Genomic DNA, 14,991 nt, shown 5'->3' with positions numbered 1-14,991 from the left:
TATATTCACACACATACAAATAATACGTTAAAATGATGGAAAACACTAAATTACCTCCAAAGTGTAAGAGTTACTATTCCATTATTAGCAAATATAAAAAAAACAGACTTCAAACGCATTTACCCTCACAGTTTTCAATGTGCACATTTCGACAGTTTTCCATAAAATCATTATAATCATTTTGTATAAGTAAAATAAAGAAGAGAACAAAAAAACAAGCAAATTAGTAAATGTTGAGTTTTCCTACTTATATTATTTGATTACTAAAATTTAATACAAAAACCAGTTGTGGCCAAGTTTTCTCTCAACTGTTTTCATAACAAAGTTGTGAGTTTTTTTTTAATCCAAGAATATTTACCCTTTACAAACAGATTTAGAAAAAAATCTGAATCTTTCAGGATTTATTATAGACAAAATTGTGTTGTATTAGTGGCCTAAGTTTCGTCAAGGTAGGTTCATCAGGAGCAAAGCTGTACTAATTAAAAGAATCCAAGTAAAATGTGACTATTTCTAGAGTTAAACTAAGACTAAATTAAAAATTTACCTTGACTAACCACAAAGAGATATAAAATTCATTTTTTCAGGATTTACAGTCCAGAGTTACAGTGTGTTTGATTAGGAGTTGAACTTACTGTGTGAAACTTTAGGACTCAGAGTAGTAAAGTAGCATAACTCCCAAACTAGCAGAAATACAGAAAAATAAATTTGCGTAAAAAGTTCAACAAACTGAATCCGGCAAAACTTTCGAAGACAGAGTGCCTTAACTTTACCACCTTGCACTTTTTTGGCTCACCCTGTATGTCAAAGGTTAGTACGGTGATAATTAATCCTTCCACGGGCCAGAGCAGAAGAAATAGGATTTTTTGACTAGTTTAACGTTAACGAGCCCAAAATCGAGCTGAGATATTCACAAAATGTGTTTTGTAAGATATCTCCAAAAATTAGCAAAAACACAACAAAAGTTAAAAAAATACAACTTGCGTAAAACAGATCAGAGAAAATAAATCCTGACTTTGAACGGCAAATTTCCCACTGGAACTGTATACAGAGTGGCCCAACTCTACCACCTTGCACTATTTTGGCTCACCCTGTAGACCAGAGACAAATGTGATTTTTGACCACTCCACGTGCAAGAGGAGGAAAAATGAGATTTTTGGAGTGGTTTAACATCACCGTAAGTCAAAGGTAGTTGAGATATTGACAGTCAAAGTTTTGAGGCACCATTTTAAGGAAATGTTGAGTTTCTGAACTCCAAAATGAGTTTTGTGGAATATCTCCCAAACTAGTATAGATACGGAAAAAGCACAAGAGGTAAAAATTACTTAAAAAAATAAAAAAGACTGAAATAAGACTTTGAACGGCAAATTTCCCATTGGAACTGTATACAGGGTAGCCCAACTCCACCTTCAACTTTTTTGGCTCACCCTGTACGTCAGAGACCGCACACTTTAAAACTAGATAATAAATTTCTAAGCATTTTAAGATAACTTTTAATAGCCTTTAAGCCAAACTTAGTAGATTTTCTAAGTAGATTATTAATTTTCCTTTAACGTAATTCAATAACACACAATGCGTTAACAAAGCAATTATCTATGCATGATGATCTTACTTAATCTACGTTCAAATAACCTGCAATCGCTGGAGGGCAAATCATCTAGAAAAAGTGAAAGTTCATAATACCACGTTATATTGTACTAGACGTTAAAAACTAACTGTTAGACATGTCTGGTATCGTTCAATTTACAGTTGTTTTGTGGGTTTTAGTGAATTTTAGTTATGGAAATTGTTCAAACATTTTGGTTGTTCTACCAAGTCCTGGTTACAGTCAGTATTTGTTGGCTGAACCTTTGATTGTGGCTCTAGGTGAACGAGGTCATAACGTGACTGTGATTAGCTGCTTTCAAACTCATAATGCTAAAAATGTGACGAATGTTGTGGTGGAATATAACTTGTTAGACAGTATGTCTCCTGGTAAGTACTTATGTTTAGTCAAATGATTGAATAGAATTTGAATTGTTACGAAAAATTTCAGATAATCTTCTAAAACTACAAGACTTAACTCTAATCACAAATACCATTATGATTCACGACTTAGGTCTGGAAATTACAGAACAACTCCTAGCTAATCAACAAGTGCAGCAACTCCTCACATCACACCAAAAATTCGACGTAGTCCTAGTTGAAACCTTCTTCAACGAGGCTCACCAAGCCTTTTCCAACCATTTCAAAGCCCACAAAATTATATTCCACTCCATGGGTGTATCTGATTGGAACTCCCATATGGTGGGCAATCCTAACATACCTTCTTACTTGCCTAATACCTTTGTTGGTTATACAACCCATATGAATTTTCTTCAAAGATTTAGAAACACCTTGGCATTGTGGTTCCATCGTTTTTACCAATATTACGTTCAATACCCAGCTCAACAGAAGCTCATAGACAAGTACTTTCCAGTTCACTATGACCTGGATGAAATTATCTACAACAGTAGTGTAATGTTGACGTGTTCTCATGCTGGTAGTAGTGAAACTCAACCTTTAACCAGCGGAATAATTGAAGTGGGTGGTTTGCATATAGTTTCTAAACCACTTCCTGATGATCTGGAAAGTTTTCTGAACTCTTCAAGAGATGGTGTGATTTTTTTCAGCTTGGGGAGTAATTTGAAAAGTTCAAGTCTTGGTAAAACATTAGTAAAAGAGTTGCTGGAAGGTTTAGGGAAATTGAAGCAGAAAGTTGTGTGGAAATTTGAAAATGAAGAAATGCAAAATATACCTCATAATGTAATGATTTCAAAGTGGTTTCCTCAAAATGATGTTTTGGGTGAGCGACAAGTTTTGAGTTGCCAAGTAGAGGATATTTTATTCTACTTTTTAGCTCATCGTAATACGATTCTTTTTATATCCCATTGTGGAATGGGGAGTATAACTGAAGCGATCCACCATGGAGTACCAGTGATTTGTATCCCAATTTATGGTGACCAGTTTACCAATAGTCAAAGACTTCAATTATTCGGGATGGGAATTGAATTGCCTTTAAAACAATTATCTGGAAAAAAGTTGACAAGTGCAATCACTGAAGTACTGACTAACTCCAAGTAAGACTTTCTTGTAACAATCGACATTTTTAATGTTTTAATATTTCCCAAACAGATACAAGAATCGTGCGAGCAAAAGATCAAAAATATTCAAAGATCGACCTGTAAAACCTTTGGAATTGGCAGTTTACTGGGTGGAGTACGTATTGCGGCATGATGGAGCCTTGCACCTTCAAAACTCAATTGTGCATTTAAAATGGTATCAACTGTATTCAGTAGATGTGGTTGTGGTGATTATTTTAGCTTTGTCAGCTTGCATATGGATGGTTTTAAGGCTATGTAGATTTTTTAAGATTAAGAGTAAACGTGATTAAATAATGTAATTGATTTGTAAAAAATTAAATCAGCTATTATTTATTTATACAGTGCGTTTTTTTTAACGCGCAACATAGGATTTTACGTGTTAAAATTTTCAGCCCATGTTAGACCATGTTATTTTGGAACTACAAGTATAAAACTTGACGGGTGTGTCTTTAGTACCCTGAAGCTTAAGTAAGTCTACCAATTTGGTCTAAAAAGTGATTTAAAACTGGCAAAAAATCATTTTTTTTCGAAAAGATTTTATCCTTTCATACTCCCTGTATGCATTGTTGTTCCTTGTTGTTTTTGATACTGGCAGGGCAGGTAGCAGGTAAAGTGACTTATTTTGACTGCATCACGACCCGACATCTTTTGAACGTCAAAAGGGCATTTTATGTTTGTTTGGAATATACTGTTTGGCTTCAAACGGAGGTCAATTTGAACAATTCACTTATAAAAATACTTCTTTTGTTCTTAACTTTTTTGATATAAAGTTAATGATCACCCTGTTTTACTTTCTACGCCAAATTTTACCTGCTACCTGCCGTGCCAGTATCAAAAACAACAAAGAACAACAATGCATACAGGGAGTATGAAACGATAAAACCTTTTTGAAAAAAGATGATTTTTTGCAAGTTTTTTAACACTTTTTAGGCCGAATTGGTAAATTTACTTAAGCTTCAGGGTACGAAATAGCCACCCGTCAAGTTTTATACTTGTAGTTCCAAAATAACATGGTCTAACATGGGCTTAAAAATTTAACACGTGAAATCCTATGTTGCGCGTTAAAAAAAACGCACTGTATGTATTTGTATTTGTTTTCCACCATACAATCCAAATTTCCAAACTTTTCAATTCACTTCATATCCTATTTTATTTACTTTTTGTAGTATAGGTATATAATAAAGTTAATCACACTAAGTGGGAGATATTTTATACATGGTTATTGTTGTATCAAAATAATCTCAATTACTAAATCATCATATTTGTTAAAATCTTGTACCTTTTCGTTAATAACCTCTATAAAAGTGATAGCCAAATCACTGTTTCGACAGTATCAACTTAAACCAGTACTCGAATTAAGCAACAGTGAACCATTATGCAGAACAAGATTTTAGTGTTTTGTGCTATATTTCTGGTAATCATAGGTGAAGCAAATAGTTTGAAATTACTTTTAGTATCTCCTATACCGGTTCAAAGTCATTATTTTATTGGAAATGAATTGGGCAAAGGGCTAGCTCGGTTAGGACATAACGTGACTATTATTGCAACATACAATGAAGAAAATCCACCTCCGAACTATACGACAATTTATTTGGATGGTTTGGCTGAGTCTGCAAAAAGTAAGTATAACCTAGTTAATTTAGTTGTTGTGCAATATAATTGGGAAGTAATCACATTTATCTGATAAACTGATAAACTGTGATTAGACAAGTTGCCTTACATTAGCTAACTTGATACCAATATTTTTTATATTTTTTTTAGTAAAACGAGAAAAAAGCAATATGTTTTCTCGAGGCACAAGTACTCTAGGCACTTTCTTCTTTCTTGCTGGTCCACCCCTAGACTTCCTGAGAGAACATATGTTTACCAATCATAAAATTCAAAAATTAATTAAATCAGGAGAAAAATTTGACGCAGTCATAGTGGAACAATTCTGGAATGACGCTATGAAGGTTTTTGCTCATATATTTGACGCACATCTCATCATTTTTAGTACAGTCGGTCCAAATCGATGGGTGAACAATTTGGTGGCCAACCCCGAAAATCCTAGCTACATCTCGGATATTATGCCTGCTTACAGTGGTGAAATGAATTTATTTGAAAGACTGCACAACTTGATATTTGGTATTCTTCACGATCTGATTTTGTACCAGTACTTCTACCCCAAACAAAATGCTTTGATACACAAGTATTTCCCTACTGCTCCTCAGTTAAATGAGATTTTACCCAATGCCTCTCTGGTTTTAACCAACTCCCATGAAAGTATTTTTGAGGCTGTGCCCCACGTCCCTAATATGATTGATATAGGAGGGTTTCACGTTAATCCCTCCAAAAAACTTCCCAAAGACATCCAAGAATTTATGGATAATGCTACGGAGGGCGTGATTTACTTTAGTATGGGTTCGAATCTAGTGCCTACTCAAATGCCTAAAGAAAAAAAAGATATAATTTTGAAAGCTTTAGGGGTTAGAAAAGAAAAAGTGCTATGGAAGTGGAATGAGGAACAGCTAGAGAATCAACCCAGTAATTTAAAGATATCGAAATGGTTTCCACAACAAGGAATTTTAGGTACCAACTTCGGTTTATCATAGTTTTTTTCACTATTTTTATATACTGCTTCAGCTCATCCAAATTGTAAACTGTTTATTTCTCATGGAGGTTTGCTGAGCACCATAGAAGCAATTCACTTAGGTGTACCGATATTAGTGTTGCCAGTTTATGGAGATCAAGGTTTGAATAGTGCCATGATAAAGTCCAAAGGCATTGGAATTTCGATATCTTTTACATCCCTAACGCAAAATGCTTTTGACGAAGCCTTAAATACCCTTCTACGAGATAACAAGTAAGTTTTTTTTTTTTTAATTTTCACAATGTTACAATAAACATTATGCAGATACGCTGAAGCAGCTAAGCAAAATTCCCAATTACTGCATGATCGACCTATGAAACCTATAGAAGTCGCTGACTATTGGATTAAATACGTGGTGCGACATAATGGGGCCAAACATTTAAGGGTGGCAGGAATTTCGTTACCTCTGTACAAATATTACATGCTGGATGTGTTTGGAGTGTTTGTAGGAGTTATAGCGGGTGGTTTTTGGCTGTTTTGTAAACTATTAAGGCTAGTTTTTAGAAGAAGAAATGTAACAAAAACTCAAAAATCCAAAAAGGATAACTAGTAGGTATTATATTAAAAACTTTTTTATAAATAGGTTTGTTTCTGTTTTTTTACTATTACATCATTACATTAAGCATGTAATACATCAGGGAAACAAAGACATTGTAATACCTATGCAGGTACAACCCAAAATTGTTTAGAACTCTCTGTGAAAACATCATTCTATGTAATTTTTTGTTCAAATTGTTAAACAACAAATTCACATTGTAATCTGTTCAAATTTTATACGTTTCATACTTTTTTTTGAAGATTTTGATACCTTTACATCCCAGAACTATTTTTTTTCAAACTTATAGAGCTAATAAGACATTTTTTAGTTGTTACTTGAATTCGATAAAGAGACATTTAGACTTTATTTAAAATGTGTGTTTTGCCAAATATTTTTCAGTAGTTTGATTTTAACTATTTTTGTTTTTTTGAAATTTCTGGATGATCAACCAGCACAATCATTTAAAAAGTACTCCCTTTCTTCTTTTTGTCGGTGACAGAATTTAATTCTTCTTTAAAATCTGTTGGCTTTTGAAATCGACCCGTTATTTTAAAATTTTTGGGCAATTAGCCAGCTTAATCAATTATCTCTCTCTTCCCCTCTTTTCTTAAGAATTTAATTCTTTTTTAAAATATGTTGACCATTAAATTTGATAAACTATAGCATTCTTTTGACATTTTTTAGCAATTAGCTTTAATCCAATCATTTCTAACATTCTTCCCCTCTTCTTTCTGTCGATTTAATTTCTGGGCAATTCACCAGCTCAATCATTTGAAAACATCTTTCCGTTCTTCTTTTTTTTTTACTCTGACAGTACATAATTTTTCTTTAAAGTCTGCTAAGCTTTGAAATTGTGCAGTTATTCCTTATTTGAAATTTGTGATGAAATTTGTGAGCAATTAACCAGCCAGCAATTAAGTCATTTTAAAACATTCTTCCGTTCCTCTTTTTTGACGGTCATAGAACTTAATTCTTCTTTAAAATATATTTGTCTTTTGCCTTAGAATTGGTCAGCTTAATCATTTCAAAACACTCTTCCACTTTTCTTTTTTTGACTCTAACAGCACTCTAATAGCAAATTTCTGGGCAGTTGGCAAAGTCAAGCATTTCAACATTATTCTAATCTAAGAGATCTAAGTTGGTTTTGCAATTGCGAAAAAACTTTAAGGCGAGTAGTCTTTTGAATATCTGTTTTTTTCGTGTTAGTTCCACTTAAATTTACCGTCTAGTGTCAAGTCTATAAGTAAGTACTTACTGATAATGCGGCAACAGTACACTTAATCTGTATAACCAACAAAATCTAAAGTATAAATAGCATAAATAATCATGTTTTTGACACTGTAATGATTGGAAATTATTATGCAATATTGTGGATATGACACTGATTTAATATTATTAAATCATGTGCAAGTCAAAAATAGGAAAACTAATAAAACTTTTATTATTTTAACTGAAGTCGATCATATAAGTTTATGGTTATCCTAGGTCTGAGATGACAAAACAATTTAATAAAGTATTGCACTTAGAAAAATATGACTTGCATATTTTTATCTTTTATCTGTTGCCAATACCATGGAATACTAATAATTTAATGATACGAAGCCAACTTGTTTATTTACTCGCTGTATATAAATAATTTCAACGTATTTCTGTCAGTATTATTCGATTATCATGTGGAACAAAGTATTTTTCGTGTGTGCATTATTTTTAGCTCAAGCTGATTGCTTGAAACTTTTATTGGTTTTTCCTATACCAGCACCAAGTCACTATTTCCTTGGGAATGAATTGGGAAAAAATTTAGCTAAATTAGGACACGATGTGACTATAGTGGCAGCTTATAAGGAAAAAAATCCACCTCCAAATTATAAAACACTATATTTGGATGGTTTAGCAGAATCTAAAATAGGTATAAAATCTAGTTTAATTATGTTTATCTGATAAATAATGATAACAGAATAACAATATCTGTTATGAAACTTTATACAACTTGATGCAATATTTTTTAGTAAATCAACATAAAATGAACATGTTTTATCGAGGAGCCGGCTCACCATTTCTTACATTATATTCTCTCGCTGGCTCACCTTTAGACTATGTGAGGGAAAATGTGTTTTCTAATTCCGAAATTCAGGACTTGATACAGTCAGGAGAAAAGTTCGACGCCGTTATTGTAGAACAATTTTGGAATGACGCTATGAAAGTTTTTGCTAATATTTTCGACGCTCATCTCATATTGTTCACCTCAGGCGGCCCTAATCGTTGGGTGAATAACTTGGTGTCCAATCCAGAAAATCCTAGCTACATTTCCGATAATTTACTGGGTTATACTAGTGAAATGAGTTTATTTCAAAGAATGCACAACTGGATGTTTGGAGTTATTCACGACTTGATTTTGTACCAATACTTCTACCCTAAACAGAATGCTTTGATACAGAAGTATTTTCCTACAGCTCCGCATTTAAATCAGATTTTATACAATGTTTCTCTGGTTATAACAAATGCTCATGAAAGTATTTTTGACGCTGTGCCCCATGTTCCTAACATGATCGATATTGGAGGGTTTCACGTTAGTCCACCCAAAAAACTACCCCAAGACATCCAGCAATTTATGGATAATGCTACAGAAGGTGTGATTTACTTCAGTTTAGGGTCCAATTTAATACCATCGCAAATGCCTAAAGAGAAAAAAGACATTATTCTTAAAGCCTTAGGGGCTAGAAAAGAACAAGTTTTGTCGAAGTGGGATGAGGAGACGTTAGAAAATCAACCTGGTAATATTAAGATATCAAAGTGGTTTCCTCAACAAGGAATTTTAGGTGTGTATTCGCGGTAATTTGTAGAATTTTCCATTGTAGCAATTTTATATTCAGCTCATCCAAACTGCAAACTATTTATCACTCATGGAGGCTTGTTGAGCACTATAGAGGCAATTTACTTGGGTATACCCGTATTGGCTCTACCAGTATTTGGAGACCAAAAATTCAACGCGGTTAGGATAACTTCTAAAGGTTTTGGGTTGGCTACACCTTTTATGGAAATAACCCAAGCAGGTTTTCAGGAAGATTTAGACAAACTGTTGCAAGATGATAAGTGAGTTTCTAAAATTACAGTTTTATTAATCAATTCTATGTGGTATGCATTAGGTATGCTAAGGCTGCAAAACAGAATTCAAAACTACTGCACGACAGACCAATCCAACCGATAGAACTGGCTGATTACTGGATTCGATATGTAGTCAAGCATAATGGGGCGTTACATTTAAGAGTAGCAGGGATTCAGTTATCTTTATACCAATACTACATGCTGGATGTGTTTGGAGTGATTGTAGTATTTTTTGTTTCTGGTTGGTTGCTGGTTAAGAAAGCAGTAGGGCTGATTTTTAAGAGAAAAAATGTTGCAAAGAAGACTAAGAAGAATAATTAAAATAACTAGTTTGTTTGGGGAAAACTGTAATAATTCAACTGTAGAATTTTGACAGACATACAAGTAGTCATTGAAAAAAAAAACAATTACTAATGATGAAATGACACTGTGATATTATTTTCTGTAAGTTATCAATAAATGTTTGGCGTTACTTTGATTAATTGATGATAATTTAGTTAAATATTTATTACTGCAGAAAATTCACCATGAGCACATAGATTAGCTAGTATTTAAAAAATCAAATAAAGTTAGGCTGAAGTAAAAAAATTTCATTGTTGTCAAACAATATAATTATTTCATACATTCTGTAGAATTATTTTATATCTGCCAGAAGCTTCTAGCATTGTTATAAAGTTTACCATAGACTTTTGAAATCTATTAAAATTTTTAAAAACTAGTGAAAAACTTGCAATATTGCCAAATGCTTCTATAACAACCTTTTAATAACATTGTCACGTGTCACTTTGAACTCCCCTACACCCTAGAAATGCCAGAAATCGGAAGAATCAGATTTTTTTTTTAAGTTTATTTCTTTTAATTTTGGCACATCTACAGAATGTTTAAATATTCCGTTTTCTCCAGGTCTCAAAAAGGTTTAATTATAACAAAAATAAAAAATATCATTATAATTCAAATTTGAAGTTGATTTAATTTATTGAAGGCAAAAACTTGGATAAAGTAAATGTCCAATACTTTGATTTAAAACTTTTGGTTTAAACTCGCTTTTTAGACCTCTATGGCCCACTATGTATGAACTGCTGAAACGATGGCTCTATTTATACAGTGGGCTGTTTTAGCTATACACCATGGCATCATGGGAAAGGAAAATATGTATTTGAAATATACTGGTTTCGTAGGCTACGGTTAGATGGCGCTGCTCACTAAACTTCTTCAATAAGATTTAAAACCCAAGTTAAATAAAAAAGTTTATTTTTTAGTGTTTGAAAGCAAGGCTTGAAAAACTAAACTACTGTCGGTATTTTCATTCAAACATTAACGTATATTTTTGGACTTTGGAGATGTATTTTAAAATAAAATCCAAAATGCTGACGATAATTAATTTTCATTACGTTTCCAACAAAACCGACTAGATAACAGATTACGCATCTGCTGAACTGTTACGTTAGACGGTAATTTATCGTTTTCGAAGTTGGCAATTAGTGTCCAAAGCGGACACGCTTCTGACTACGAAGGTAGTTAAGGCTAGGCATAAGGTGATGGGTAAGATATAAATACGTCTCGTTGGTAAGGGGCTTCGTTAGCAGTTCATCTTAGCCGTGGCGAATTTACTTCACAAACAAACTCCTCGAATCGCGATTGTCGCTTCAAAAGCGCTAAAAATACACCCCAAAGCACACACACAGCGATACAAATTTTTTTAAAAAAAATGGAGAATATACAGCTCATTGTTATGCAAGGTAGTAAAGTATCGAAAGAAAGATTTCAAAATGTATCATAAAGAGTGCAAGTTATTGCTCATTGTCACCAAGTCCCACTAACTGCCAGTAATTAAAATTAATAATTGGACAATGTAGTACCGCTAACCACGGTCATTATTGTGAAAGGTAACATTCAAGAACCACTTATTGTAAGAGTTCCCAACACTTATTTATTAGTTATAATACATATTTTTTTCAAGTCAGGATTTTACTACAGCTGTTCAGGCAATATCTTTCTAGTTTCTCTTCTCTTTTACTAAGCACTTTCTGAACTCTTATTTTTTTTAATAAAATGTTTCTTTACACTTTTTAAATATGGACAAATGTTCTATTTTTAACTATTTTTAAATTACTCTCTCGAAATAATACGATATATTTAATAAACGATAAATTATCAACGGTTCTAAAACAATAATGCTTACTAACTTCTATTCAGCGTCAAAACGTGTAAAATTAACTAGGGACAGGTGTATGGAAAGCAGCCAAACCAAACTCCTCCACTTCGTATTCATCATGAAACAATAACAAACTTTTGACAGGAAATATATATGCATTATAGGCTTTTCCTGTGCTGTTTCAATTGTAAGTTTAAGCAATTTTTAGTAATTTCCTACAAAATTTCAAAAGCGTCAGCAACTTCGTTAAAATCTACACCATCGCAATTAATTGAGATAAAAGGAACGTTTAAAGCTGAAAATGAAGCGAAGCGACGACAGCCATAATACGTTGGCACCAGCATTAAAGCTGGAAACGATTTAGTGAACTGAGGAAATAGTTTCGACTGTTTAAAACCGCAATAAAACCGTCATCGTGTTAATATTTTGTCATCAGTCAGTGAACGTCGCCAGAAATTTACTCCTCCCTCAGGACCCGAACTTTAATTAGACAATATGGAGTTAGTACTACGTCAAAGCCTAAAAATACTCAAATTTGAACAGGTGTGTTTCTAATTATTTCTAAGAAGGCTATCAAACAGATCGTTAATTACCGCGATCTGCAACTTATGCGAATTTGTATCTACTTTCACACCTTGCACGCCATCGCCCTTTCATTTAAGTGTCCTATTATACGGGTTATTTGTGTGCTAATCATATACTAGGTGTTGTTTCTAACTAGTCTTTTATCATGAGAATTACAGCGTGTGTCTTTAAATTAGCAGGTATTCAGGTACTCTATAAAGATGTATTTACAACATTCTGTAGTCTGAACAATTAGTTAAATAATGTTCTTAAAAGCATTTTTTTAAATTTGTAAAACTTGATCAAATCGACAATTAATCATACATTCATATAATAGATAAGATTTAGATGAGACCCCGCAGTTGTCGTCATTTGGCAGCCTCATGTGACCAGTGGAGACCAGCACCTAAAGTAGACAAATAGATTTTTATAAAAACGCATAAATTTATCGGTTTATCATGTATATCAACTAATTTTTCTTTTCAAAACATAAACAATTTAAAAAAAAAGCTAATCTGTACAACTACTATTAATTTCATTGTAAACAAATTTACTAATTTGATTTACTATTACGTCTTTCTTACTTTCTATTACAGGGAACATATTCTATTCATTATTACGTACTCCAAAACATATTTTGATTTGCTTTTTAACACTGAGAGCTAACAAAGAAAATGAGTTTTTGGAATCTTTGTTTTCTGTGAATTTTAATTATTTGTGACTGTCAAAACTGTGATTGTTTGATATTGACTGAGGTTTTTTTGAAATCAAGAATTTCTATTAACATAAAAAAACTCAAAATACAAAGTATAATATCCAAATTTGTCAACAATATCTAGCTCAACTTAAAACCTTAATTTGGACTTGTTTTAGCTACGTTCTGGTAAAAAAATCCATTCTGTAATTGCCATAAAACCAAACTTATGATTTGTCAAAACATGCGGTGCTTTTTAAGTCATTTTTCATCATTTCATTTCATTCATTTCATTTTTGCGCACAAACTATATACAGTGAACTAATAAAGCATTGTTTTAGCTACATTCTGGTAAAAAAGTCCACTCTGTAACTGTCAAACAACCAAATTTGTGGCCATTTAAAGTGCTTTTTGGTGTTACTTTGACATTTCCCCAACTGGCGCAGTCAGAATACAATTTTTTTGCCAAACTGTAAAAGGTGTATTATTTTCTACACTTTCGATTCTCGATTCTGCTACTTGATGTCGACTATTTTTGTTCTAAAGAGTTTTTCTCTAAATTTCGTCGTTTTCGAGATATTTAATTTTTAACATGTTAGAGGACCAAACCAAATTTTGATTTTCTTTTTCTAATTTAGGAAATGCTGTTATATTATAGATCTCAGAAAAGTAAACATTAACCATTTGCCTGCAACAGCCTTCCAAATAAAATTTGGAAATGTTTAATGGTAAATACCTCAAAAACAACAAAGTTTAGTAAGAAACTTTTCAGAACCAAAAATGTCAAAAGCAAGTAGCAGAATCAAAAAATTACAGTTACTAGGGTTGCCGAACAAAAATCAGTTATTGTTATTGATTTCATGTAGATATGGCAAGCTGGAATCAGAAACAAAATTTAGAAGTTTTTTCCTTTTTTTTTTGTTTATGTTGGAGTTTTCCAAATACAGTCTTAATTTTGGGCCAGTCGGTATTTTCAAAATCTTTGTTTAATTTTTACGTTTATTTAAAAAAAAACACTTTACCTGCATTTAACATTCATAAAACAAAATCATTAACTGTAACATATTCTTATTTATTACTCGTTTTTGAATTATGTGATTGTCTTTAAAACTATTAAGATTTTGTTCGGTTTACTAAACAAAACTAAAATAATTCAATTTTGTATTTAAATTGTAAGAAGAAAATAAAGCTGAACGTTTGAAAAAATAATATAATCAAATACACACAAACACACAACCTTGTATAATGGAAAATACGCGAAAAATAACAAAACAAAAGTGTCAAAAAATGGGACACACTGTACAGGGTGGACAGTTAAAAAAGTGGGAAGTTGTCTTTAAAACTAAAGCAAACGTTGATAAATGGAATATTATTCAGTTTGTTAGTTTATAATAGTTGTTATATAAGTAAAGATTTTGTGAAATTATTGTATTATATCCCGTTAGAAATTCAAGTCAAGTCAAGAAACTATGACGATTGAAATTCGATTATTAAACGATCAATATTTTTGGGCAATTTCATGCCTTAATTTAAAACACGTTGGTCACATAACTTTCTCAAGTTTTTTAGTAATTTTTATGTCACCAAACTATAAATCATTGAAGTGTTGGAGGGACGACTCCAGTTGTGTCTGATATTAATATTATAGATAATCATTCATTAGTGAAAAAGAAGTTCCAAATGCAAATTGTACATCTGTCGAATCTACTTTCTTGGCAATAGGAGACAGTATATGAACCCACTTCCCAGAAAAGACATCACACAACAAACCGCGACCATAATCAAGGGGGCCGCTAAGTATACAAATTATCCTGTCTGCGTGTAGGTCGACTCTTCCTCTCTTTATTTTTGGTTTTGTTTCGCGTGTTGGAAATGCAACAATAACAAGAAGCAGAAGTGAGATGCACAAACAAATGCGAGTGACATACGAGTTTAGTTAAACAGCTGAGCGGACGAGATAGCTACGCGGGCCACGGCCGATTTGCCATGACAAATGGGCGTCTCTTGTCGGCAATAAGCGACTGTCTGTCAACTGATCCTCCTTTTTTGGCGGTCCAATTAGTCGAATTAAGGCGATTTCGACTTATTAATATTAGGTTGGTGAAATCTCGTCTTAATTTTTTTCGAACGGAAGCTGTCAGTCCGACTTAACGACGATAATTGTCCACTTGATTCATTATGTGATGCGAT

The 14,991-nt window shown here is 32.7% G+C and overlaps 3 protein-coding genes across 3 annotated transcripts; all 3 read left to right on the top strand.

The window, feature by feature from the left end:
* Positions 1 to 1,394: 1,394 nt before the first annotated feature.
* On the top strand, positions 1,395 to 3,456 carry LOC145727466 (UDP-glucosyltransferase 2-like). The gene is made up of 4 exons (XM_081977034.1): positions 1,395 to 1,971; positions 2,033 to 2,821; positions 2,876 to 3,095; positions 3,151 to 3,456. The coding sequence occupies exons 1-4, from the start codon at positions 1,722 to 1,724 to the stop codon at positions 3,407 to 3,409; spliced, it is 1,518 nt and encodes a 505-aa protein (XP_081833160.1). The 5' UTR covers positions 1,395 to 1,721; the 3' UTR covers positions 3,410 to 3,456.
* A 979-nt stretch (positions 3,457 to 4,435) lies between these two features.
* Positions 4,436 to 6,328, top strand: LOC145727464 (UDP-glycosyltransferase UGT5-like). The gene is made up of 4 exons (XM_081977032.1): positions 4,436 to 4,738; positions 4,881 to 5,687; positions 5,742 to 5,961; positions 6,013 to 6,328. The coding sequence occupies exons 1-4, from the start codon at positions 4,495 to 4,497 to the stop codon at positions 6,296 to 6,298; spliced, it is 1,557 nt and encodes a 518-aa protein (XP_081833158.1). The 5' UTR covers positions 4,436 to 4,494; the 3' UTR covers positions 6,299 to 6,328.
* Positions 6,329 to 7,939: 1,611 nt separating this feature from the next.
* Positions 7,940 to 9,870, top strand: LOC145727465 (UDP-glycosyltransferase UGT5-like). The gene is made up of 4 exons (XM_081977033.1): positions 7,940 to 8,192; positions 8,293 to 9,102; positions 9,157 to 9,376; positions 9,430 to 9,870. The coding sequence occupies exons 1-4, from the start codon at positions 7,958 to 7,960 to the stop codon at positions 9,707 to 9,709; spliced, it is 1,545 nt and encodes a 514-aa protein (XP_081833159.1). The 5' UTR covers positions 7,940 to 7,957; the 3' UTR covers positions 9,710 to 9,870.
* Positions 9,871 to 14,991: the final 5,121 nt, after the last annotated feature.

Source organism: Ips typographus, linkage group LG4 (genome assembly GCF_016097725.1).
Source record: "Ips typographus isolate SLU linkage group LG4, UJ_Ityp_2.0, whole genome shotgun sequence".
Taxonomy (NCBI): domain Eukaryota; kingdom Metazoa; phylum Arthropoda; class Insecta; order Coleoptera; family Curculionidae; genus Ips; species Ips typographus.
This window is presented reverse-complemented; position numbering and strand designations above follow the sequence as displayed.

Excerpts from the sequence above, each read along its gene's own strand:
- LOC145727465 (XM_081977033.1), top strand. The coding sequence starts at position 7,958 with ATGTGGAACAAAGTATTTTTCGTGTGTGCATTATTTTTAGCTCAAGCT. Across the intron at positions 9,103-9,156 it reads TCCTCAACAAGGAATTTTAG|CTCATCCAAACTGCAAACTA; the intron begins GTGTGTATTCGC and ends TTTTATATTCAG. Across the intron at positions 9,377-9,429 it reads AAACTGTTGCAAGATGATAA|GTATGCTAAGGCTGCAAAAC; the intron begins GTGAGTTTCTAA and ends GGTATGCATTAG.
- LOC145727464 (XM_081977032.1), top strand. The coding sequence starts at position 4,495 with ATGCAGAACAAGATTTTAGTGTTTTGTGCTATATTTCTGGTAATCATA. Across the intron at positions 4,739-4,880 it reads TTTGGCTGAGTCTGCAAAAA|TAAAACGAGAAAAAAGCAAT; the intron begins GTAAGTATAACC and ends TATTTTTTTTAG. Across the intron at positions 5,962-6,012 it reads ACCCTTCTACGAGATAACAA|ATACGCTGAAGCAGCTAAGC; the intron begins GTAAGTTTTTTT and ends AACATTATGCAG.
- LOC145727466 (XM_081977034.1), top strand. The coding sequence starts at position 1,722 with ATGTCTGGTATCGTTCAATTTACAGTTGTTTTGTGGGTTTTAGTGAAT. Across the intron at positions 2,822-2,875 it reads TCCTCAAAATGATGTTTTGG|CTCATCGTAATACGATTCTT; the intron begins GTGAGCGACAAG and ends TCTACTTTTTAG. Across the intron at positions 3,096-3,150 it reads GAAGTACTGACTAACTCCAA|ATACAAGAATCGTGCGAGCA; the intron begins GTAAGACTTTCT and ends TTTCCCAAACAG.